At 43.2% G+C, this 25813-nt stretch overlaps 1 protein-coding gene across 1 annotated transcript in view; it reads right to left on the bottom strand.

The window, feature by feature from the left end:
- The window catches only part of WDR3 (WD repeat domain 3), a gene marked incomplete at its 5' end in the record, with an annotated part of 1037507 nt that overhangs the window by 420410 nt on the left and 591284 nt on the right, over positions 1–25813 (bottom strand). Inside the window, 1 exon segment of the mRNA XM_044071482.1 lies at positions 9590–9690. Coding sequence (XP_043927417.1) covers positions 9590–9690 — 101 coding nt within the window.

Raw genomic sequence — 25813 nt, 5'->3', positions numbered from 1 at the left:
TAAGTGGCATACCCTTAACATCCACATCCCACCCCCACCTCCCAGTAAGGAAACCTCCATAAAAAACTTCTCCAAAGCCAACTTCATGCTACTCAAGTCAGAAGTGACAAACTTCATGACACCCATGCAGACGGGAGCTGAAAGTTCAACTGCTGAATCCTACACTAAGGCACTGTACGAGCACATCCACTCATGCATGAATCGTACCATCCCAAACAGAACCAAGATGCTCTCATCCAAAAAAAAGAAGCCAATCTGGTGGTCCCCTGCCATAAACAAACTTTACAACAAAAGGAAGAAACTGTTGCAGAAAAGAGGAAAATCCCAGGATGAAAAAAATTTCCTTACCAGCCTCAGTAAGAAACTGAGATCCCTCATAAAATCCTCCAAAGCTGGTTACGAAAATAAAATTGCCAAAGATTCCAAAGACAACAAGGCATTCTATAACTATGTCAAGAATCTAAATGGCAATGCTCAGATCTGCTCTGAGCTAAAAGAGAATGGCATTAAATATACTGATCCCAAGGATATTGCCAATATCCTGGCAGATCGATTCAGTGCCAACTTCACCCCCCTCTCACCCCCTAAATGGCCCATCTCAATACCGGAAGATTGCCAAATTCCGGTAATAACGGCCACACAGGTAAAAAACGCACTCTCCAAAGCTAAGAATACAGCATCCATTGAGACCAGATGACATCCCGGGCTGTGTACTACATGAACTACAATACGAACTGGCACCTCACCTAGGTGTCATGTTTAATCATAGCCTCACCTCAGATTTCGTGCCCACTGAGTGGCGCACAAGCTACAGTTATCCCACTCCACAAGGGGGGATCCACCTTGGATCCCGGAAACTACCATCCCATCAGTCTGACAAGCCTTATCTGCAAGGCCATGGAGCATATTATCATGGAACTTATAAACAAAGACATTGGCAACCTTCAAACACTGGACCCCACCCAGTTTGGGTTCGTGAAGGGCCGATCTTGTCTCCTAAACTTGATTGACTTCTTCGAATCAGTCTCCAGAGCCATGGACAAGGGTAAGGTGGTCCACACAGCCTATCTAGACCTTGCCAAGGCCTTTGACACCATTCCCCCACTCTGGAATCATAGATAAACTTACTAAGCTGGGCATTAATGCCTACGTCACCCAATGGGTTGCTAACTGGCTTACTGATAGAATCCACGCTGTAAAAGTAGCCGACTCCAAATCCAGCTCCAGACAAGTGACAAGTGGAGTACCTCAGGGTTCAGTCCTGGGACCGCTCTCTGAAGTACAGGCCAACACTAAGGGACTCTGGATAACAAAGTTTGCAGATGACTGCAAACTGGGAGCCATTATTGAATCCCCAAATGATGTGGATACTCTACAAAAGGGCCTTACAGAAACAGATGATTGGTGCCAGAGCCATGGGCTCAAGCTCAATGCCAAGAAATGTATAGTTATCCCCTTTGGGAAAAAACATGTATCCGTGAATTACCATATAGGTGGCAGTACACTAAACACTGAAAGTTTGATAAGAGACTTAGGGACACAGGTGGACAGTGGTCTCACCTTCGATAATCACATCGCCACAAAAGTCAGGAAATCCTTCTATGTGGCACACCTCATCACTAAGGGCTTTTCATCCAGAAAAAAGGAGGTCATTGTCCCACTGTACTCATCCCTCATTAGACCCATTATAGAATACAATGCCCAGTTTGGTATGTACCTCTCAAGACATCTGCAACAACTGGAAAGGCCATAGAAATACCTCACTAAAAGAATCACAGGCCTAAAGCAGATGCCCTATGCTGACCGCCTTAAAAACTCCAGCTATACTAGTCTACTCAGAGGCGATCTTTGCTTAACATACAAGGCCATGTCAAACCCAGAGCTGTTGGACATGTTACACTTAAAGAAATCCCAATCCCTCAGAGCCACACGCTCCAGGGATCTAAACCTTGTCATCACAATAAACAAAACATGCTGGAGGGATAGGTTCCTGACCCAGAGACTCCCCAGACTCTGGAATAGATTGCCCACACATGTCAAGCAGAGTGACTCTTTGGTCCTCTTCAAAAGGAACCTTGACGATTGGATGGGAGAAAGGAAATTCACCCCGGGGATCACGTCAGTCGCCCTGCTAGACAGGGGTCCAGGGAAGTAAATAGTGTGGGAAGAAATAGCCAGGGAATTGTTATGGCTAGGCTTGTATAGGCCCTAGGGCTGATAGCCTAGTACCAACCTATGTACCTAATAAGATGATCCTCCCCACAGAGCAAATTAGTTTAGGATTACCTGAATTCTATGAATATTTTAGAGCTACATATTTAGGGCTCATATATGAGCAGCAGGCTATAAATCAAACTAGAAAAGGATGATGATAAAACAGGGGTGGAAGTCAACAAATAAGGAGAGAGGTAGATTTTGGATGCAGATCTTTAAATTGAATACCAATCATATAAAATATATATAGGGCTAGAAATAACTGGAAAAACTGGCAAAGGAATGAAGACATTAGGAGCTAGGATGATGCCAAGCAGAAATTTGGACTGCAGGTTAAAGATCGCCTTCCCTACTTGGGACTGATAGAGTATATGCAAACAGAAAGGGATAGGGAATCTTAAGTGAAAGACCAGCTTTGAGAGAGATTTTAATCAACTCCGGAATAGAAGCTGCTGTTATAAAAGGGATAAATAGTAGGGCATATAAAATACTGCATGACAACTACAAGAATCAATCAGTGGATGTTAGAAAGCATTGGGAAGAGAGTCTGGAAAAGCAATTTAAAAAGGAACCAAGGAAGGACATGTGTATAGCTCCCAAATATGCAACAAATCTATAACATTTAGGATTTTTGCTTGGAAGTGTTTGCATGGGTCTATATTAGATACTCGACCGTTTGCAAGTTAGAGTACCATATGGTCGACATCGTATGATTGAACTTGCAAAAGTTAGAATATCTAATAAAAAAAAATAAAACTACACAAAACACCTACCTGAACACTCTAAGCAGGAGTCCACGCCCCCTTGCACCCCCCCCCCGCTCATTAAACATACCAACTCCAAGATCGCACTACAGTGAAGAAAAGGAAAATCTTCCCATTCCACTCTTCATGGAGATCACCGTTACAATGTTCAAACATTCAAAAATCCGATCATATAGTGTCGACCATATGAAATTCGGAATTTTGAATGTTTGAACATTCCATCTAGACCCATTTGCATTGTATTTTTATACCACAATCAGATTTCAATGAATTTCTCCTCAGGCAGCTAGCAAATAGGTGCAATGGGGAGGCTTGGTTCGGGGGTGGGGGTGGGGGGTTAAATGGGAACCTGATTTTTTGGGAGTGTAATGAGGTGGTAGATTTTAAAACTTCCGTACAGAGTACACTGTCAGAAATAGTGGGGTAATGAATGGCTACGACTTCTTCTTCTTTCGGCTTTTCCCGGTTAGGGGCTACCACAGCGGATCACCTGTCCACTCATGATTGGCAGTGGAGTTTTACTGTGTCGAGTTGCCAGCCTGGCACCCAACCTTCCACAGAAAACACACACATGCACGCACTCACACCTAGGGCCAATTTAGTGTCCAATCCACCTACAGCATGTCGTTGGGATGTGGGAGGAAACCGGAGAACCCGGAGGAAACCCACGCAACCACAGGGAGGACTATACACACTCTGCACAGAAGGCACCCCAGCCGAGGATCGAACCAGAGAACCTCTTGCTGTGAGGCGGCAACGATAACAGCTGCACCACCGTAGCAGCCAATGAATGGCTATGACTAAGGAAATTATTCTTTTTTTTTTTTAAACACCTTTATTGACTTATTATTTATTTTACATTTGTTGACCGGGTTAGTCTAACTGGATATATGTCCATTTTCAGTAGAGGCCCGGGGAGATAAGCTCCAGGACATGGTCCAATACAATAATACAAGTACAAACAAATAAAAAAATAAGAAATTAAATCTAATATTCAAGTAAAAATAGCAATTTTCCTAGTACGTAAAAAAAAAAATACATCAACAATGGTAACGTGTATTACAGCATAGAGGTTGTAACAGGATATAGCACTGAGGTAAAGAGTCATAAACAGTGCACATTGAAAGAACTGAGACAGCAATGCAGGTTAAGTCAGAGGTAGATAAAAGGAAATAATCATAGTACTGTTACACTTGTTATACTGGCAAACTTAAATCTATATAAAAGTAATCAAACCATATTAAAAAATTCACATTTACCAACATTATTTACATCAAATATAGTGTTCTATACAATATAATCAAACCAACATTACATTAATTGTGCAATTCCTGCTTTCCTTAAAAGCATCTTTTTGGACCAGTTGCACTCTTATTGTGGAATTTCATTGACTGTTTTTCCTCTTACTTGTCAAACTGTACACACAGGGTCTGTTATGGACTCACTCTGCATCCTACCAACTCTACTGTGGGATTCCACAAGGTTCATTTCTGGACCCTCTTTTACACACTGCGTATATGTTTCCATTCAGATATTCACTGAAGAAAAGAGGTTTAACGTAACACAGTTATGCAGATGACACTCAGATTTATTTCTTTTACTCAAAATGAGATGGCCTGTATTAATTCCCTAACTGATGATCTTGATGCCATACATACACAGCCCAACATACATAAGACTGAATCCACAGCAGTTCATGCACATCCGAGAGCTTATTCTGCTCCCCCATTACCAAAGTAATATAATGATACAGAGGAGTTAAGTTTGAGTTTTCCCAAAAGGTGCATAATCTTGGAATTATTGCTGACTGAAGACTGACATTTCAGAATCAGGTGCCAGCTGTGGTGAAGCCTTCCTACTGCCATCTGAAGAATATATCCAGAATTAAACACCTTACACTTCAGTCTGCTCTCTCAATTACTGTTCATGCTATGGTCTCTTCCAAACTGAACTACTGTAATGCCCCACACCTGGGAAGAACTAACACCAAGCTGGATCATTTACAAACACTTCTGAATTCTGCAGTAAGGCTACTACTGAGTGGTATCTCAGGTTACCATTTTATGCCAGTTTTTTATAGCGTTCATTGGCTTTCAATCTGTTATAGGATTGTTTTTAAGACCTGGTGTCCATTCACGACTTGGGTTCACTCATCCTCTGAGGTGCTACTGGTGCTTCCATGAGTGAATCTAGAAGCCTCTAGTTACTGTTCATTTTATTATTAGGCCTCCTACATGTAGAACTCGCTACCTCAATGTCTTCAAGAGTGACCTATACTTGGCTGGCTTTAGACAGATGTTAAAAACTTGTTTGATTTGGCATATGATGATATGGATGACGTCTTACGACTTTTCTGCTACTGTTATTTTTGTTTTATTTTGTTAAGTTTTAAACTGTAATGGTGCTTTGGTTTTAAAGCATCTTAATAAACTAGAACTTGACTGACAGACCAGATTTTTGGGGTGGGGGGGGGGGTAGTCCAGAAATGCATCACCAGGGCACTCTATGGTTTCTGTTAAAGGTTCACAAACAGTGTTTTTACCAATGGCATGTGTCTGGTTATTTCTGCAAATAATTTTGGAGGTCTAAGTGGAATAGAAGTAGTATTTCTGTACTACAGATGATAAGCCTCTCTATACTTTAATCCACATAAAATTGGGTTACAGTTGTGGAAATACTGCTTAGATGTAGTAAACATCAACAAGCAATGGATTCAGTGACTTTGAGTCAGTTAATGGGATTTATCCTAACTCAGAATAAAATCTATCTACAACTTACGGGTAAATGCTAAGGAAGCAGCCTCCTCACTGATGCATGCAGACTTATTCACAATTTTTTTGTTTTTTTTTGAGATGGCATGGTCTAACAGTGAGCCCAGAAACAGATTTTTATACAACACAGATATGTGGCATCATTTCCTGGATTACTGCTGACTCGTATGGAAGAGGAATCACCCTAAATTACTGAAATTTGTAATTCATACACAGAAACGAGTATGGGATTCAATTTATAGTTAGGGCAAAGTTATTTATAAATTGATTTTCTTGATGTTATACTTGCTACCAAGCTATTAGACAGGAATACACAACCTACTGTGCATGGAAAACCATTTGCAAAGAACACATTTTTAACTTAAGGTCGTCACCCAAACCGTATAACAAATAATATGCTGAAGTCTCATTTAAAGAAAGTGTGTCAAATTTGTGATGATGATTAATACTACAATGTAGCAGCAACTAATTTAATACAAAGATTTCAACACAAGGTCTACGACAAATATGATCTTTCAAAAAGAAAGCAAAATGTGAATAATACCGCAAAAGGAGAGTCGTTACAGTACAATTGTTCAACTACAGACCTGGTAAAGGATTAAAATCTTTGTTTTGTTATACTATATCTGGCTCAGATTCCTTTAGGTGTTGGAAAATTGGCAGATAATGGTCAATATTAAGAGAAAATCTCTTTTTTGATTCATTATTACCTGTTAAATGTCAATTTAGTTATCAAGTTTTTTTTTTTTTTTTTTAACTACAGTAAGAATGAATGTTGGCCATATTAAGTAAGAAGTCAGGATGGAGTAATTAGGCAGCAAACCCTGTAGAAACTCTGTTCAATGTATGTATGTCACTACTTCAACAAGTTTTACAACTGTCAATATGCCTAAATGCTACAGTGTGTTTCACAGTGTTATCTGCACAACCCAAGGGTCATTTGCTTAGCAGTATGTATGTGTTCAGCCTCTTGCATAGGGCAATTATCTAGTAAGCCTAAACAGCAGTATTAGGTGCAAGAAGCTCAACGATGCATAATGCACATGTTCAAAGCAAATCAGCAAAACCAACCTCTTCAAGAACTTACTAAATCATATTTTAAGAATGCCAGGATCTGCCTCTCTCTTCACAACACGCACACACACACACACACACACACACACACACACACACACACACACACACACACACACACACACATTTTATTTATTTTTTTACCTCTCCCACTGAATAAATCTCTACCTATTAATAGCCTCCGTGCCATCTAAATTTCCTTTTTCCTATGTAGTCACATAGGACCTTGGTTTGTAGATTTAACTACTACACCCCCTTGTTGTATAGCTCTTAAACCATCTTTCTTAACAACAACTCAGTACTTTCCTTTACTGTATTTGTTTCCAGAAGAAGTTATGTTCTACTGCAGTTTAGAGAATGGGCAACCTGTAAATTGCATCCTGACTGGAGACCGAACATACTCCAGCAGGGTGTTAGTCTACAGATAATGTCCACGGAAAAATGAGTATGCCACTTCATGGCAGCATATCAAGCTGCTGTGGAGGTCAGACTGAAAAAAAAAATAACAGGCACCAGTATTTTACGCTAAGCAGTGGTTTTGCTGTTTAGCGATGGTAAAATAAGACAGAAAAAAAAAAAGTCTGTGTGTGAGTGTATGCATGTATGACCAGTGAGATATCGATTGAGTCGTTACCTTACATTTACTTAGCAGTGCTTTTGCTGTTTAATGAGTTTAAAAAAGAAAGAAAGAAAGAAAGACAAAAAAGTGTGTGTGTGTGTGTGTGTGTGTGTGTGTGTGTGTGTGTGTGTGTGTGTGTGTGTGTGTGTGTGTGTGTGTGTGTGTTATTTTCCCGGTAAATAATTGTAAACACAACCCCTTGGAACATTCTATGGCTACATTCTGCTTTCTGTATTACTGATACATTTACAGTTCAGTTTAAAATGCAACCTTAACTATAAAAAATGGATTATTTTGATATATGTATTATTTAAACCTGGATCAAATGACAATTATAAGGGCAATGTCAATTTTGTCAGTAAATGGAGCTGACACTCACACGCACACACACACACACACATATACATTTTCAAGTATGACTAATTTATTTCTATTTTATATAGGTAATGAAAGTGAATGAAAACATTGATGCAGTAGCATGTTAATAATCCTCAAAGACACCACATATAATAACTAGTAAAACAAAAAAGAAACCAGGAGTGGAATAATCGAACACTCGTTTTAATAAAGTAAAAATCATTTAGTGATTTCGTCCTGGTAAGTGTACTTCATCAGAATAAAATAGTTACATTCATGTTTAAACTTTTATAGTGAAAATCTCCACCCATTAAAACATATCACTTGATTCAATTGGTTAATCTCCACATTAGAGAGTTTCTTTTTTGCTTTGCAGTAGTATGTTGAATGAGAACTGGGCAAAATATATTTTATATTTTAATTTCTGTACTTTTATGTTAAGTGACCATGTGACAGCTGTAATGGGATATATATTGGTGCTGGAACGCTACTAATCACATACTAAGTCCTTGAGGGATACAACATGGTTTATGTTTGCGTTCCTAGATGCATTAGGTATAAATACAATAAGTGTGTGGCTTGAAGATCCGATGCTGGATTGTCTTGTATGAACACTGACTTGGTGTAATCATAGGCAGACAATTTTCTAGCCTCTGTACACATTCTGAATATGACTTCAGCCTTTTTCTGAGACTTTAATGCTTATGTGTTTTTTTTCATTCCTAGCTTTATTTTTCTTATTACCTGCTTAGTTCTCTTTTTGTACTTCAGAAGCTGTAGTCCTTCTATTCTTTCTGTATCCGGTTTATTTTGCCTGCATTCCAACCCCATGTCAGCCAGCAGCTATATCCCTGCACATAATTCCATGTTCCTATAGCAGCGTCTGAAGTGCCCTCATCTGCCCTATGCTGCACAGAGGAATGCCGTTCTGTGGTATCTGGCGTCTCCTTCAGATGTTTGTTACTGCAAGTTCCCTCTGCTCATCTCACCAGTCAAACTTTCAGCTCCTCACACCACTTTGCAGCTCATAACTCTGGGTTCTGTTTAATTTTTCTTTGGTGGTTAATTTAAGTCCTCTGCTCTTGCTGATTTCCACGGATTTGCCCAGATTTTCAATGAAACACTGCCTGAAACTCATCCGTAATCAGTCACCTCCAACTCCTGCATGCACATAAGAAGAGGTGAGCAAAGTTCTAAAACTAGGGGGCTGATGACAAGAACCAGGATCCTCAATGACAAAGCAAATGCTGCCTGTAGGACAGCCACCAGTCTGAGACTAGCAACTTTTCTACTTCAACAGTTTCAATATCCATCATTTGTGGATCAAGCAGATATACCAAAGATAGCAGGACTTCACAATGTTGACACAAGTCTGTTATGAGCTCAACTGGCAATTAGAATGGGTAACAAAGTATCTGAGCCCAGTAACGGCAGCACTAGCCATGCTGGTAGCAACTGTAGAGGGAGACGCTACACCTATTCTGACTTGGAATAAAACCACTGAGGTACAGAGACTGATCACTAGTTTAAAGGAGTGTGATAAATAGGTGTCATACTGAAATTACTACTAAGAAACTAAGTCAGTTTCGAAATCTGATGGATTAGTCTATAACATGGCACTAAAAAAAGACAAGATTTCCAAAACAGCCTATACAGATGGACAAACAGGCATCAATATAACTATAAAAGACTGAATGTATCTGCAATTTTTGTTATTTAAGACCCTCCCCCCTTAGGTAATAAAATTGCTATGTAGTACAATATAGTAAAAACACAATGGAAACATTTACCTGTCATCATGAGCAAAAAGTGATCTGTGGCAATCGCCAAAATCTAAACCCCATATCTTCACGTTTCTGTCAGCAGAACCTGTTGCTATCAATATGCTGTCCTATAAAAGGGATTTAATGAAGCCATTGTTTATTAAAAGGCTGGTAAGAACAGGTAGCAAACACCAAGTTACTCAAGAGTACAAGTAAAGGCAATCGGTGAAACTACACAAAAAAAAAAAAAAAGGCAAACAGAAATGATAGTCACAATACTTATTGGAAAGGTTAAGATGGCACTTGTCTTTACTTAATACCCTCACTAGGTGCCCAGACAACCTTACAGAATGATTTCCATCTGGATAAGTTTATCTGGCTAAACAGGCTTTCAGCAAAGCTTATTTGGTTGAGACTAAAGGACAATGCACTATTTTTTTCTTAATGAGAAAGGATTTTAACAAAGTACAGTTGTGTTAAGAAGCGACCATTACTGTGGTATGTTCAAATACGTTCACTGTACAATACAGTCTCTTGGAATTTTCTGCTTACAGTGTCCCAGAGGCCAGCCTTAATACAGAAGCACTCACCTTCCCTATTTGGCTCACTGGACTCCCTTCCCTTTCCAATGTCAGGACATCTGTAGTGCAAAGGGTGGTAAAGCTGCCACCATCTTCAGGCCTTTCTTGCTTCAGTCTACATATTACAGTTGTGTACACTTACCATAAATGTAGATGTTTGAGTGAATTCACAATTGCAGTCATCACACTTGGTTTATCCTGGCAGGGGTAGCCCTCAGTCGTCCCGAATACCAGAGGCTTAGTATTTCTGCATCGGTTGCTGTCGCTCCAGGACTGATGTCAGGTCGTCAGTGGTATAAAATCAGGCAGCCGACGCCATTACATCAGTTTTTCTTGCCCCAACTGTCAGGAGCCCCCAAAGAGGGAGCTAGGTTATGGTGGAAGAACACCACCAGTAGAAAGTACATACCAAAAAAATCCCCTGTAAGGGGTGAGAGAGAGAGAGACAGACAGACAAGGGGGATGGAGGGTGGGAAACCAGGACTGCAACAGTGAATACACTCCAACATCTACATTTATGGTAAGCGTACACAACTGTACTATGTTCTTCGTGTTTCACTGATGCAGTCATCACACTTGAGTTGATTCCCAAAGCTGAAGAAAAGGGTGGAGACAGTCAAGAAGACTGACGGCTGGCTGGGATGCCCTGCAAGACTGCAGTTGCAAAGCCTGCCCTGGATTTGGAGAAGACAGACAAGTGGTAATGTTTGGTGAAGGTATGAATAGAAGTCCATGTTGCAGCCTCCAGGATGTCCCTGGTAGGGACCCCTCTGAGAAAAGCTGCAGAGGTGGAGGTTGCTCTGGTGGAATGCATCCTGACCCCCTTAGGGGGTGGTTTCCTGTGGTGTTTGTAGCAGAAATGGATGCAGTGTGCTATCCATTTGGAGACTGTTTGTTTGGACATGGCCTTGCCCTCTGCCCCTGCTCCAAAGCTGACTAGCAATTGGTCAGTTTTCCTAAAAGATTTAGTCCTATCCAGGTAGAATCTGAGCTGTCTGTGCACATCTAGGAAATGCAGAATTCTTTCCCCCTTGTTTTGTGGGTTAGGGGAAAAGGTGGGCAAATGAACTGATTGGTTAAGATCACTGGACACCACTTTAGGCATGAATGTTGGGTTAGTCCTGAGGGAGACCCTGTTAGCATGGAAAATGATGAAGGGCTCTACAGCCATGAGTGCTTGTAACTCTGAAACTCTTCTAGCTGAAGTGATGGCCAGAAGCAAGGCTGTTTTCCAAGAGAGGAATTTTAACCCTGCTGAAGCTGCAGGCTCAAAGGGAGGTAGTGTGTGCTTTTCCAACACAAAGTTAAGGTATCCCTGGGACACTATGTGGAGGACCCACTGATCGTTGGTAATAGAGGCCCAGTTTTTTGCATGGGAGGAGAGTTTTCCTCCTAGGGCCACAAGCAGGTGGGCAGAGGTAAGGGGTGAAGGTGCAATGTCACTGTGAGTTCTTTCCATAAGGGGGTGGGGCTTAGCACTCCCTGTTTTTGAAGTGGAGCAACTCCATTGTTTAGATTTCTGCATTCCCTGGGACTGCTGTCTGGGGGATCTGCTTCCCCTAGGTCTTGTCTGAGCTGACCTGGAGGGAGAAGGACCAGTGCTTGGAGGGGCAATGCCTACTGAACCTCGAAGGCTGGACCAGTCTTTAACTGTCTGCATAGATTTAGCTTTTTCTTCCATCTTTAAGACTTCTTCTGCCATGGTGCCAAACAAATTGTCTTTGTTCAATGGTGCATCCAATAGCTTTGATTTGACATGGTCTGGCAAGGTCTGTTTCTTAAGCCAAGCATGCCTTCTAAGTACAGAACCTGTGACTGCTGCCCTGCAAGATGCTTCTAGGGCGTCAAAGCCACATTGCAAGGTGTGTTTAGTAACTTGGCTTGCAGAATGCATAAGCTCCTGTAATTCTTTATTTTCTGCACAAGCAGAAAGGTAGATATTTTTTGTTTGAGGAGTTCCATGGTATGTTGCTGGTATTTCAGCATGTGGAAATGACAATTTAGTGCTCTAATTGCAAGAGTTGCAGAGGTGTATACTTTTTACCCCATCTGTCTAAAGCTCAGGAATCCCTGTTCAAGGGGGTGGGATTCTTAACTGTGGTTGCTTTTATACTTTTAGGTCCTTGGGAGATGACCTCTGGGTCAGCAGTAGAATTTTAGAAAATAAATTTGTGAGAGTCAGGGACTCTGTAATACCTATCAGGTTTCCTGGGAGCAGGAGGAAGGGTGTCAGGAGTCAAACTGGATTCCATAAAGACATCACCCACAACATCCAAGACTGAAGGAATGGCTAAAGGTCTGTGCTGTGATAAATCTAAGAATTCCCTGAGTCTCTTTTTGGACTGAGGATAGTCCTGACATTCCCATTGGAAATGCTGCCTTAAAGTATATAGGGTTTCACCAAATGAAAAATCCTCTGGAGGACAGGCTGAAGGAATGGATTCCTCTGCATCTGAATCCTCATAAGCAGATAGGGGTTGCATGCCTTCATATTAACTTCAGAGTCTTCGGACTCCTGGTCAGATAAAACTGCTGGGGACAAATCTCTCTTTCTTTTTGAAGGGGTAGGCTGGATTCTCCTAATAAGCATGATAAGGTCTTCTGCCACTTTAAGCATTTGGGATTGAGGCATGGAAGAAGGTGCCTGAGTTTGGGTCGTTGGTTTATTAGGCATAGTTCATACCCTGGGCCTTAGAAACTCAGTAGTTTTAGAAAGAACTGAAGACGCAAAAGAAGTCGTTGGTTTGTGTCGAGTATGGGTAGTGCGAAGAACTTCCTTGAAAGCTGGTGCCTGCTCAGCGGCTCCAGACCCATCCAAGGTAGAGACATCTGCAGGATCCTTAGTCAAAGAAGAATCTCGCAGCATACTGGATTACGAACGGGTCTTGGTAGTGACCTGCGAATCCACAGAAGCGGGCATCAGGGGCTGCAAAAGCGCCTCAATGAGGACCAGCAAACTGGCGACTAGCTTAACGGAAGCATCATCGGCAGTTTTGGAGCTGTGCAGTCTGTCTCTGTTTTTATCCTTACATTTTTTTCGGAAGCTCGGTAGTCAGATGGCATACCGAAGCCATTTCAGAATATGGAGATAGAGAGCGAAAATATTTAGCTACAATAAGGACCCGACAACGTATAGTTCTGGCGTTGAACAAAGCACAAAAGTGACAGCGAGGGATGTCGTGGTCTGGGCCTAAACAGGTGACGCAGTAAGAATGGAAGTCTCGGTGTGGTACTTGCTTTCCACAGGCGAGACAATTAACTTTTTCTGACATCGATTACAGCAAGAAAACAGGATCCCCAATGGGGTACCTAGCTTTAGAAGACTTCAACTTCAATTCGGAAATTAAACTCAGGTAGCAGCCGACTGGCACTTGTGTGAACTGCTTCGTGCTCCTCGGCAAGAAAGACTGATGTAATGACGGCGGCTGCCTGATTTTATACCACTGACGACCTGACGTCAGTCCTGCAGTGATAGCAACCGAAGCAGAAATACTAAGCCTCTGGTATTCGTGCCGACTGAGGGATACCCCTGGCACGATAACCCAAGTCTGATGACTGCAACAGTGAAACATGAAGAAAGTACAGTTGTGTACACTTACCATAAATGTAGATGTTAGAGTGTATTCACTGTTGCAGTCATTACATTTGGGTTATCTGCCTGTAGGTAGCCCACAGCCGGCCTGAATATCAAAGTCTTGGGTCCTGCATCGGATGCTGTCTTCTTCCATGATGTCAGGTTGTCAGAGGTATAAAGCATGCAGCCGATGCCATTACATCAGTTTTTCCTTGTCCCAGATGTCAGGTGCCCCCATAATGGGAAGCAATTATATATAAGGTTACACCTCCCACAAAAAGCAAATACACCAGAGAGCTGAAATACACCAAGAGAAGTCAGGGGGCTGGAAGGAGGGTAACCAGGACTGCAACAGTGAATACACTCAAGCATCTTATGGTAAGTGTACACAACTGTACTATGTTCTTCGTGTTTCACTGTTGCAGTCATTACATTTGGGTAGATTCCCAAAGCAAAGGAAGGGAGGAGGCAGTTAGTGAGCATTAGGACCAGCTATTAAGCCCTGCAAGGCTGCAGTGGCAAAAAACAGCTCTGGATTTAGAAAAAATAGGCAAGTGGTAATGCTTGGTGAAGGTATGTACAGAGCTCCAGGTAGCAGCTTCTAGGATGTCCCTGGTAGGGAAAGGCTGTAGATGTAGATTCTGCCCTGGTGGAATGTCATCTTATCCTCTGTGGGGTAGGTTTTCCATGGTGCTTATAGAAAAAATGAATGCAATGGCCTAACCATTTAGAAATGGTTTGCTTTGAAATGGCCTTCCCCTCTGCCCCTGCAGAAAAGGTAACTAGCAGCTGTTCAGTTTTTCTGAGAGGCTTAGTCCTGCCCAAATAAAATCTAAGTTGTCTGTGCACATCCAAAGAGTGCAGTATTCATTCTCCTTTGTTCTGTGGATTAGGAAAGAAGGGGGTAATGTGAATGGCTGTCCCTTGTTCTGGTGACAAGCCTTTGCCCACCATCGAAACTCTTGCTGTAGGCAGGGAATGAGAGTAATCACTGTTTCCAGGATATGGCAATGTTGAGTCCAAACATTTTTTAGGTACCACTGAAGTTTCCTCATATGCAGTCTTGCATATGGAATGAGTAGGATGCAGGATGCCATGAAGCCCAAAGCCTGCAGAATTTTTCTTGCAGATAACTGGGCCTTTGTTGCCAACATTTTGAAATAGATAGTCAGTTGCCTTTGTTTGTCTGGCGCGAGATAAGCCATCTGGGCAGTTGTATTCAAGCTTGCACCCAGGAATGTTATCTTTTGAGAGGGTACTGGTTTTGATTTATTTTTATTGACTGTGCACCCTAGGCATGTTAGAATTCTTTTCACAAACTCCAGATGTTGAAGAAGAATGTCCTTGTGCTCTGCTTGGATTAGGCAGTCGTCCAAGTAAGGATATATTTGTATTCCTCTTTGTCTGAAGAATGCAATTACTGATGCCAGGCACTTTGTAAAGATCCTGGGCGCAGTAGATAAGCCAAAGGGCAGTGCAGAGAATTGGTAATGCATCGAACCAGCCTTGAATCTGAGGTATCTTCTGCACGATTGTCTGATTGGAACATGCAGGTATGCCTCTTTTAGGTCTAAAGTCACAAGCCAAGCATTCTTGCCCAGCATGGGCAGAAGCTGTTGCAAAGTCAACATTTTGAATTTTGGAATATCCAGGAATGTGCTTAGAATGGAGAGGTCCAGTATCGGCCTCCAGGCCTTGTCCTTTCTGGGTACTAAGAACAGTCTTGAGTAAAATCCTTGTCCCCGCACTTGCTCTGGTTCTTGCTGAATGGCCCCCATTGTCCACGAGGGAAGTAACTTGCTTTTGTGCTTCTGTCCTTTGATTTTTTTTGGCAGATCTCGCCAGCCATTTGCCTTTGGCAGAGTATGGAAATGGAATTTGTAGCCTTGTGACACTATATTTAGAACCCACTTGTCCGGGGTTATAATGTGCCAATTTTGAGCAAAAAGTGCTAATTTTCCCCCTAAGGGTGCTGCCAGAAGACAAGTGCTTGGTGCAGGCAGGGGAAAGTCATTGGGACTGCTTTCTGTATGTTTGTGCTTTATCTTCTCCAGCTTTGGAGGTAGAAGCACCCCACTGTTTTGCCCTGTAAGAACCTTGTGTCTGGGATCTGCCCCTAGGGCATCTGGATCTGCCCCTTTGAGGTCTGTCTGACACTGGAAATGACCAATTTTTTGTAGGCCAGTGTCTACTAAACCTAGGTGGCTGTACTTGTAAGAAATCTTTAATAGTTTGCACAGATTTAGCTTTGTCTTCCATTTTCTTTAACACCTCTTCTGCCTTAACAGCAAACAAAGTATCAAGCTGTAAAGGTGCATCTAGTAATTTAACTTTAACATGATCAGGCAGATTTTGTTCCTTTAACCAAGCATGCCTCCTAATTACAGAACCCGTAACTGCGGCCCTACAGGAGGCCTCCAGAGAATTAAAACCACATTGCAAAGTATGCTTTCCAACTTGTGCAGCTGCATGCAACAAATCCTGCATTTCCTTGTTTTCAGCACATTCAGAATTTAACATCATTTTCTGTTTAAGCAATCCCATGACATGTTGCTAATACTTGAGCATATGAAACTGACAGTTTAAGGCCCTTATAGTCAAAAGTTGCAGAAGTGTAAACCTTTTATCCCCATCTATCCAGTGTCCTTGAATCTCTGTCCGAGGGGGTTGGGTTTTTTGCAGTCGAAGCATTAACTCCCTTTGGACCCTGTGAAATAGTTTCTGGGTCAGCAGCAGGGTTTTTAAAAATAAATTTGTGTGAGTCAGAAACCCTGTAATATCTGTCGGGCTTAACAGGAGCTGGGGGTAAGGAGTCGGGGGTCAAACTAGACTCGAAAACACATCATCTACAATGTCTAGCACTGGTGGAATGGCTAGAGGCCTGTGCTGAGGTAGTAAAAGGAAATCACTGAGCCTCTTTTTAGATTCTGAAAAATCTTGACTTTCCCAGTGAAAATGCTCCCTCATGGTATGCAAGGTTTCCCCAAAGGAATAATCCTCAGGAGGGGATGCTGAAGGAATAGATTCTTCAGCATCAGCATCCTCATAGGGGGGTAAAGAATATCCCTGATCAGAAGAGGAATCAGAAGAAATAGAAACCTGATCTGAAGATTCATAGTCCATGTCTTGCCTAGGCCTCTTATCAGGAGGGGGATGGGAACCCCTGATCAAGGTAATCAGGTCTTCGGCCATTTTGATCATCTGTCTTTTGGGCACAGAGGCCTGTACACGTGGCTCATGAGTTTGTTTCTTTGCTTTAGAAGGTGCTTTAGTCTTTGTCTTTTTAATGTAAAGATTTTGAGGTCTGAATACACCCTCAGAAGCCGGTACCTGCTCAGCGGCTCCGGACCCATCTAAGGGATTAGCGCCCGAGACTCCAATACCTTGAGTATCCAGCGGCATGGCCGACTCCACATGGGAGTCGATAGCGGCCTTTGACTCTAAAGTAGCAGGTGTCAGGGGCTGCGAAAGCGCCTCACTGAGAACCGGCGACTGGCTTAGGAGAAGCTTCATCGTTGGTTTTGGGCCTCGGTTGTTTTTCTCTATCCTTTTCCTTGCATTTCTTGTAAACTCCGGTAGTCGGATGGCTTTCCAATGACATTTCTGGATAATTAAACCGACTACCAAAATAATTTAAAGCAAAATCATAACGACGCTTACTAGTGCGTTGGTTAAATCTAGCACAAAACCGACAACCAGAAACGTTGTGATCAGGGCCTAGGCAAGGAATACAGTAAGAATGAAAATCCTTATGAGGTATTTGCTTTCCAAAAGTAATACAATTATTAAATTTTTCTGACATCGGTCTGGAGCAAGAAAAAAAGTTTCCCCTACGGGGTACTTAGCTTTATTGAAGACTTCGGTTCTGAAACTCAAACACGAAAATTTCAGGAGTCGGCCGACTGGCACTTGCGAACTGCTTCTGCTTCGGGCACCACACAGCAAGAAAGACTTAAGAAAATGGCGTTGGCTGCTTTTTATATACCCCTGATGGCCTGTCGTCAGGGAAGGGGTGACAGCAGCCGACGCAGGACCCAAGACTTTGGAATTCAGGCTGACTGAGGGCAACTTGCCAGCAGGATTACCCAAATGTAATGACTGCAACAGTGAAACACGAAGAACATCTGATCGTGCATGCAGCCTGCTCTGAAGTGTAGGTATTTCCTGCAAGATTCCCTTATTAGAATGTGCATGTAAGCTTCCTTTAAGTCCAAGGTTGCCAACCAGGCATCTTTGCCTAGCATAGGAAGCAGCATTAAGAGCATAGGAAGCAGCAAGAAGAGTTAGCATTTTGAATTTTGGGATTACCAAAAATGTGTTTAGAATAGAGAGGTCCAGGATAGGACGTCAGGAGCTGTCTTTTCTGGGTACCAGGAAAAGTAGAGTAAAAACCTTGTCCCCTTTCTTCTGTTGGGACAGGTTGAATAGCCCTGATACTTAGTAGAGAGAGAAAGTACAGTTTTGTACCTACCATAAATGTAGATGTCCGAACTGGATAGCATCTGCAGTCATAACAACTGGGTTGTCCTGTCGTCAGGCAGCCCTTCAGTCGGCCGGATTCCAAAGTCCGGGTCCGGCTTCGGCTGATGTCGCACTTCACCCGACATCATCTCTGTTGGTCTTCGGGTATAAAGGCATCAGCCGACGCCATTTTCCTCAGTGTTTCTTGCCCCAGATGCCAGTAGCCCTCTTGAAGGCTAAAATTTGGATAGATGCCAATGTTTCCAAAAAGATAGAGGTAAACACAAAAATAAGCATGTATGTACATATATACAAACAAATACACCATAAAAGACTCCCCACCAGCTAGCTATTAGGAGGGTAAACACCCTAGGAGTACCACAGAGGGAAGGAGGGAGGGTAATCCTGACTGCAGATGCTATCCAGTTCGGACATCTACATTTATGGTAGGTACAAAACTGTACTATGTCCTTCATGGATGCATCTGCAGTCATAACAACTGGGTAGAATACCATAGCCAACTAGGGAGGAGGATAAAAGTAGATTATGGTGTGTTTAGGATCCCTTGCAGTACAGCAGTGGCAAACCCTGCTCGGGATCTGGAATATAGAGGCAAATTATAATGCTTGGCAAATGTATGCACGGAGGTCCAAGTAGCCGCCTCAATAATGTCTTTGGTTGCCACTCCTCGTAAGAAGGCTGTGGTAGTGGCTGTTGCCCTTGTAGAATGAGGTCTTATGTTCTGTGGAATTGGTTTTCCATGGAAGGAGTAACAGAATCGTATGCAATTTCCTATCCATTTGGAGATTGTCTGTTTGGAAATAGCTTTTCCTTCCCTTCCTGTTGCATAGGCTACAAAAGTTGGTCAGTCTTTCTGCTACTTTTTGTTCTGTCCAAGTAGTAGCGTAGCTGTCTATGTACATCCAAGGTATGCAGTATTCTTTCCCTCTGTTTTGTGGGTTGGGAAAGAAGGTAGGTAGGTGGATTGCCTGGTTTAAAGACACTCTGGATACCACCTTAGGCATAAATGTAGGATTAGTCCTCATGGACACTCTATCTTGGTGGAAGATTAGGAAGGGTTGCACCGCCATTAAGGCCTGTAGTTCTGAAACCCTCCTTGCTGAAGTAATTGCCAGTAGGAAAGCAGTTTTCCATGACAGGTGTTGTAGGTCTGCTGTTGCTGCTGGTTCAAATGGTGATAGTGTCAACTTTTCTAGCACAAAGTTTAAGTCCCAAGCTGGTAATGGTGGTTTCCTTGGGGGTTTTACATTCTTGATTCCTCTGAGGAACTGCCTGAGCAAAGGGTGCGAAAAACAGGTGGATCAAAGCTGTATTCTGCTGAAATAGCTGATGCATTTATCTTGATGGAGGAGTAGGACAGGCCTGAATGAAGAAGTATGCTCATATACTCCAGAATGTTAGGCATATCTATGTTTGACACATCTTTTCCTCTTTCAGTACTCCAAATGACAAACCTTTTCCATTTTCCAGCATAGTTCCTTCTTGTTGAAGGTCTGCGTGCTTCAAGAATAATGTCTTTAACTCTTTGGGAAAGTTCTGGATTAGCTGCTGCTATGTGATGTTCCATGCAGTCAGTTGCAACGCGTTTGTAGGTTTGGATGTATGATGCTGTAGTTGTTCTGAGTTAACATCAAAGGCATCAGGGGTATTGGCCACATATTGTTCTGAGACATGCTCCGCAGCAGTGGGTACCAGTGTTGTCTTGGCCAGTTTGGAGCTATCAGGATTATCCTTGGACGTTCTTCCTTGATTTTTAGTAGTACTTTGTGTATCAAGGGAAGAGGTGGGAATGCATATGCTGTTAGGCCTTTCCAGCTGAAGGAGAGCGAATCCACTTTCCATGCTAGTGGGTGGAATGTCCTTGTGCAGAATTTGAGCTGGTGATTGAGAGGTGATGCGAATAGATCTATCTGAGGCATTCCCCATTTCTTTGAGATGGTCTTGAAGATGTCCGGTTGCAGCTTCCATTCGTGGGCATCCGATGTGGTTCTGCTTAATATGTCTGCTAGAGTATTTTCTTTTCCCGGTACAAATATTGCCTGTAACTGGATGTTGTAGCTGAGTGCCAGGGTCCACAGCTCCAAAGTCATTCTGCATAGGGGTATGAATGAGTGCCTCCCTGTTTGTTGATGTACCACATGACTGTGGTGTTGTCTGTCCTTATCATCAACTGGCCCTCTTTGAGAAATGGTCTGAACTTTTGGATTGCCAGTTTTACTGCCAGCATTTCTTTTAGGTTGATGTGCAGGTGAAGTTGATCCTGTGTCCACAATCCTTGCACGCATTTGTCCAGCATGTGGGCCCCCATCCTAGGTCTGAAGCGTCTGTTGTGATGGTCTGGCTTGCTTGACATCTGCGAAAGGGTAGGCCTGGGTTTGACTGGCATGCCTGAGCCCACCATAGGAACTCCTGTTTTAAGCATGGAATTAGTGGGATTTCTGTTTCTAGGCTGTGCCTGTGTTGGGACCATAAATTCTTTAGGTACCACTGTAGTTTTCTCATATGTAGTCTGGCAAATGGGACCAAGATTATGCATGATGCCATGAAGCCCAAGGCCTGCAGTACTTTTCTTGCTGTTAACTTGTTCAGTTTTGTTAGTGCCAAGAAGTAAAGAGGGAGTTCTTTTTGTTTTTCTGTAGTTAGGAATGCCATTTGTTTTACTGTGTCCAATTCCGCGCCCAAGAATGTTCTTGTTTGGGATGGTATCAGCCTTGACTTTTGTAAATTGACTGTGTATCCCAGTGCTTGTAGCAAGTAAATGACCCTTTGTAAATCTGTTGTCAGCTTGCTTTTGTTGTCCCCTTGCAGCAGGCAGTCGTCCAGGTATGGGTAAATTTGAATTCCCTGTAGTCTGCAATGGGCGATTACTGATGCCAGGCATTTTGTGAATACTCTGGGCACAGTAGATAAGCCAAAGGGCAATGCTGAGAATTGATAGTGCTCTGATCCTGCAAGAAATCTGAGGTATCTTCTGCAGATTGGTCGAATGGGGACGTGCAGGTATGCCTCCTTGAGATCTAGAGTTACCAGCCAACACTCCTTGCCCAGCATGGGAAGAAGTTGCTGTAGGGTCAGCATTTTGAATTTTGGGACAATGATGTATGTATTTAAGGTGGACAGGTCGAGAATTGGTCTCCAACTTTTTCCTTTCTTGGAACTAGGAATAGTCTGGAGTAGAACCCCTTTCCTTGCTCTGCTGTTGGCACTCTTTCCACAGCTCTCATGTTTGCTAACTCCATTATCTGTTGTAGAGCCTCTGTTTTTTGATTTGGAGGTAGATTTGGCATTCCTCTTTTGACTGGTAAAGTGTGGAAGTGGAACCGGTAACCTTGATCTATGGTTCGTAAAATCCACTTGTCTTTTGTTATGTAGTGCCAGTTCTTTGAAAATAAGGTTAACTTTCCGCCTAGAGGTGCTGCTATTTGTTCCCTGGTAGGCGGATTTAGGGTTAAGTCACTGTGGTTGTGTTGATGTAGTGGCAGTGGTTGTGTCTGTGCCTCTGTTGTTACCTTGCCACTGTCGTCCTCTGTAGGCACCTCCTCTGGATTGGTTTCTGCCTCTGGAACGTCTATTCCTGCCCCTTTGAGATCTTGTGGAGTCAGGAAAGGACCAATTTTTGGCAGGCCAGTTCCTGCTAAACCTTGGTGGTTGAACCTGCAAGAAATCTTTAACCGTTTGAACAGATTTTGCCTTTTCTTCCATTTTCTTCATAACCTGCTGGGCAGGTGTACCAAACAAACTTGTCTTATCCATAGGAGCATCTAGCAACTTAGCTTTAACATGATCCGGTAAAGCTTGCTCCTTTAGCCATGCATGCCTTCTTATCACTGTGCCAGTCATGGCTGATCTAAATGAAGCCTCCAGTGCATCATAGCCACATTTTAAGGAATGGCTACTAACCTGTTGTATGTTATTTACCATTTCTAATACATATTTCTTATCAAGAGATTCATCAGTGGTTAGCTTTTTAGTTAACTGATCAAGCATAAACTCTTGGTATTGTATCATGTGAAACTGACAGTTTAAAGCTCTAGCTGAGAGAGTAGCTGAAGAGTAGACCTTTTTACCCCATCTGTCTAATGACCTTGCTTCCCTTTCAGAAGGAATAGGGTTTTTAGCTATGGTCGGCTACTGCCTTGGGACCCTGGGATATAGTTTCGGGTCTGCAAGTGGGGCCTTGTAAAGGTGGTGATGAGTATCTGGCACCCTGTAAAATCTGTCTGGTTTGGCAGGTGCTGGGGGTAAAGAATCTGGAGCGGAGCAGACATCATTGAAAGCATCATCCACCACAGAGAGAACAGGAGGTATAGCTAAGGGCCTGTGCTGTGGAAGGTGCAGAAAGGTCCTAAGTCTTTTCTGGAGTCTGAAAAATCCTGTTGCTGCCATTGGAACTGCTCGCATGGCATGTAAGCTTTCCCCAAAGGAGAATTCTTCTGGTGGGGAAGCAGCTGGAATGGATTCTTCAGCATCAGAATCTTCAAAATTGGAGAAAGGAGCCTCTGGCTGGTCAGTTATGTCTGATTCATCAGCAGAATCATCAGAGGACACTGGCTCAGGGGGCTCTGCCCTAGGTCTCTTCTCTGGGGGCTGAGAGGCCCTGTCTGGGTGAGATTGAGATCCTCCAATTAATGAAATTAAATCTTCTGCCAAGGTAAGCATTTGAGAACTAGAAGAGGGCCTGGTTGTGGGGGGTTTAACAGGCACTGTTTTAGTAGTCTTGGCTGCTTTAGCCCTGGCGAAGGCCTTAATGGACATGGCTGCTGGAGGGCTAGCAGCACCACGTGCTGGGGTAGAGACATCCAAGGGAATGGTGTCTGATAAGTCAGTGGCAACCACCGTAGTGGATAAAATTTCTGAGGCCGATTCAAGAGTGGTAGCAGGGGCCTCAGTTGTAGAGATAGATTCAGCTGTACTTTGATCAGTTTTCGGTTTCGCCGAAACCGAGACACTCATGATTTGCTTAACCATGGTTTCGGCGAAACCGCGGACCGCGAGTGTCGGTCTTTATCTTTGCGTTTTGGCAGATTGGGTAGTCGGAGGATCCGGCGGCATAATGTACGCAAAATCAGAACCAAAAACTGTTCTGCAAACTCTGACCGACGCCTAAGCGTTGTCGGTTGAAGGAAGCACAGGCCGAACAGGCTGCTACGTCGTGGGCTGGGCCTAAACAAGGCAGACAATAAGAGTGGAAATCTTTATGAGGTATTTGTTTCCCACAGGTTAAACAATTATTAACTTTTTCTGACATCGGCTGAGGCAAGAAAGAGTCCCCAACGGGGTACTTAGCTTTAGAAGTCTTCGAAGTAGTATTCGGTAGAAGTAATCTCTGGATCCGACCGACCGGCACTTGCGAACAGCTTCTGCTTCGGGCGCCACGCGGCAAGAAAGACTGAGGAAAATGGCGTCGGCTGATGCCTTTATACCCGAAGACCAACAGAGATGACGTCGGGTGAAGTGCGACATCAGCCGAAGCCGGACCCGGACTTTGGAATCCGGCCGACTGAAGGGCTGCCTGACGACAGGACAACCCAGTTGTTATGACTGCAGATGCATCCATGAAGGACATCCTGCTGTTAAGCCTCTGCCTGCTGATTTGGGGGGTGGGTCTGGATAACCGTTTGGGGTTGGTAAGGTGTGGAAGTAGAATCTGCATCCTTGGGAAACTATATTTAAAACCCATTTGTCCTGAGTAATGAGTTCCCAGTGTTTTGCATGCAGGGTGATCTTTCCTCCTAAGGGAGCAGGCAGTTGAGCAGGGCTTGGAAAGTTTAAGGTTAAGTCATTGTGACAGTTTTCCATAGGAGGTGTCTTACTACTTCCAGCTTTGGAAGTTGGAGCCCCCCACTGCTTAGGCCTGTGAGTACCTTGAGACTGTAGCCTAGGTGGTCTGCTGGTCCTGGATTTGGACTGAGAAGGCCTGGAAGAGACAGGAAAGGACCAATTCTTAGAATACCAGTGCCTACTAAATCTGGGATGCTGTACTTGCAGGAAATCTTTAACAGTTTGCATATATTTACCTTCTTCCTCCATCTTTTTAAGGACGTCTTCTGCTTTGTTGTCAAACAGGTGGTCTTGGTTTAAGGGAGCATCCAGTAATTTAGCTTTAACATGATCTGGCAAATTTTGCTCCTTAAGCCAAGCATGTCTTCTAAGAACAGACCCAGTGATAGCAGCCCTACAAGATGCTTCTAAAGAGTCAAAACCACACTGCAAGGTATGTTTACCAACTTGTTCAGCAGAATGCATTAAATCCTGTAATTCTTTATTTTCAACAGAGTCCGGAAACAACATCATTTTCTGTTTAAGTAGTCCAATAATATGCTGCTGGTACTTTAACAGATGAAACTAGCAGTTTAAGGCCCTAATGGCCAAAGTAGCAGAAGTGTATACCTTCTTACCCCATCTATCCAGCACCCTGGAATCTCTACCAGAGGGGGTAGGGTTTTTGGCAGTAGTAGCCTTAATGCCTTTAAGTCCCTGTGAAATGGTCTCTAGGTCCGCAGAAGGATTCTTGAAGAGGAACTTGTGAGAGTCAGGTACTCTGTAATACCGGTCAGGTTTCCTGGGAGCCGGAGGTAAAGTGTCTGGGGCCAGGCTAGATTCCAAGAAGGCATCATCTACAATGTCCAGGACAGGAGGGATAGTTAAAGGTCTGTGTTGAGGTAGAAGTAAGAATTCCCTAAGCCCCTTTTTGGAGTCAGAGAAATCCTGGCTTTCCCAGCGGAAATGTTCCCTAAGAGTGTGCAAGATTTCACCAAAAGAAAAATCTTCTGGAGGAGAAGCAGAGGGCATGGAGTCCTCCGCATCAGAATCCTCATAGGTAGATGAGGGCAAATCCTGGTAATCAGTAGAAACAGAAATTTCAGAATCCTGATCAGAAGAATCAGAAGGAAAATCAGTTCTAGGTCTCTTAGAGGGAGAAGACTGGCTTCCCCTAATTAAAGTAATAAGGTCTTCAGCCATTCTTATAATTTATTTTTTAGGCATATGGGCCTGACCATGCGGTTTGGTCTGTTCTCTAGGCGTGGGTCGAGTTTTAGGCCTTGAAGAAGGAGATGGCGTTGGTTTGAAATGCAAGTCAGTAGGCCTGAATACACCCTCAGAAGCCAGTGCCTGCACAGCGGCTCCGGACCCATCCAAGGTAGAGACATCCGCAGGTTCCACAATCGAAGAAGCATCTTGCGGCATACCGGACTCCGAATGGGTCTCAGTAGAAGCCTGTGAATCTGAAGTAGCGGGTATCAGGGGCTGCGCAAGCGCATCACTGAGTACCGACAAACTGGCGACTAGCTTAACGGAAGCATCGTCGGCAGCTTTGGACCTATGCGGTCGGTCTTTATCTTCACGTTTTTTTCAGAATGTTGGTAGTCGGATGGCTTACTGAAGCCATTTCTAGATAATTAAACTGAGTACCGAAACAGTTTGATGCAAAAATGAACCAACTATGAATAGTTAGAGGATTGAATAAGGCATAAAACTAACAGCGACGGACGTTGTGATCTGGGCCTAAGCAAGGAATGCAGTACGAATTAAAATCTTTATGAGGTATTTGCTTTCCACAGGTAATACAATTGTCAACCATTACTGACATCGGATTAGAGCAAGAAAAAAAAT

This window comes from Protopterus annectens, chromosome 5.part0 (assembly GCF_019279795.1).
Source record: "Protopterus annectens isolate FY-2018-M chromosome 5.part0, PAN1.0, whole genome shotgun sequence".
NCBI classification, from domain to species: domain Eukaryota; kingdom Metazoa; phylum Chordata; order Ceratodontiformes; family Protopteridae; genus Protopterus; species Protopterus annectens.
This window is presented reverse-complemented; position numbering and strand designations above follow the sequence as displayed.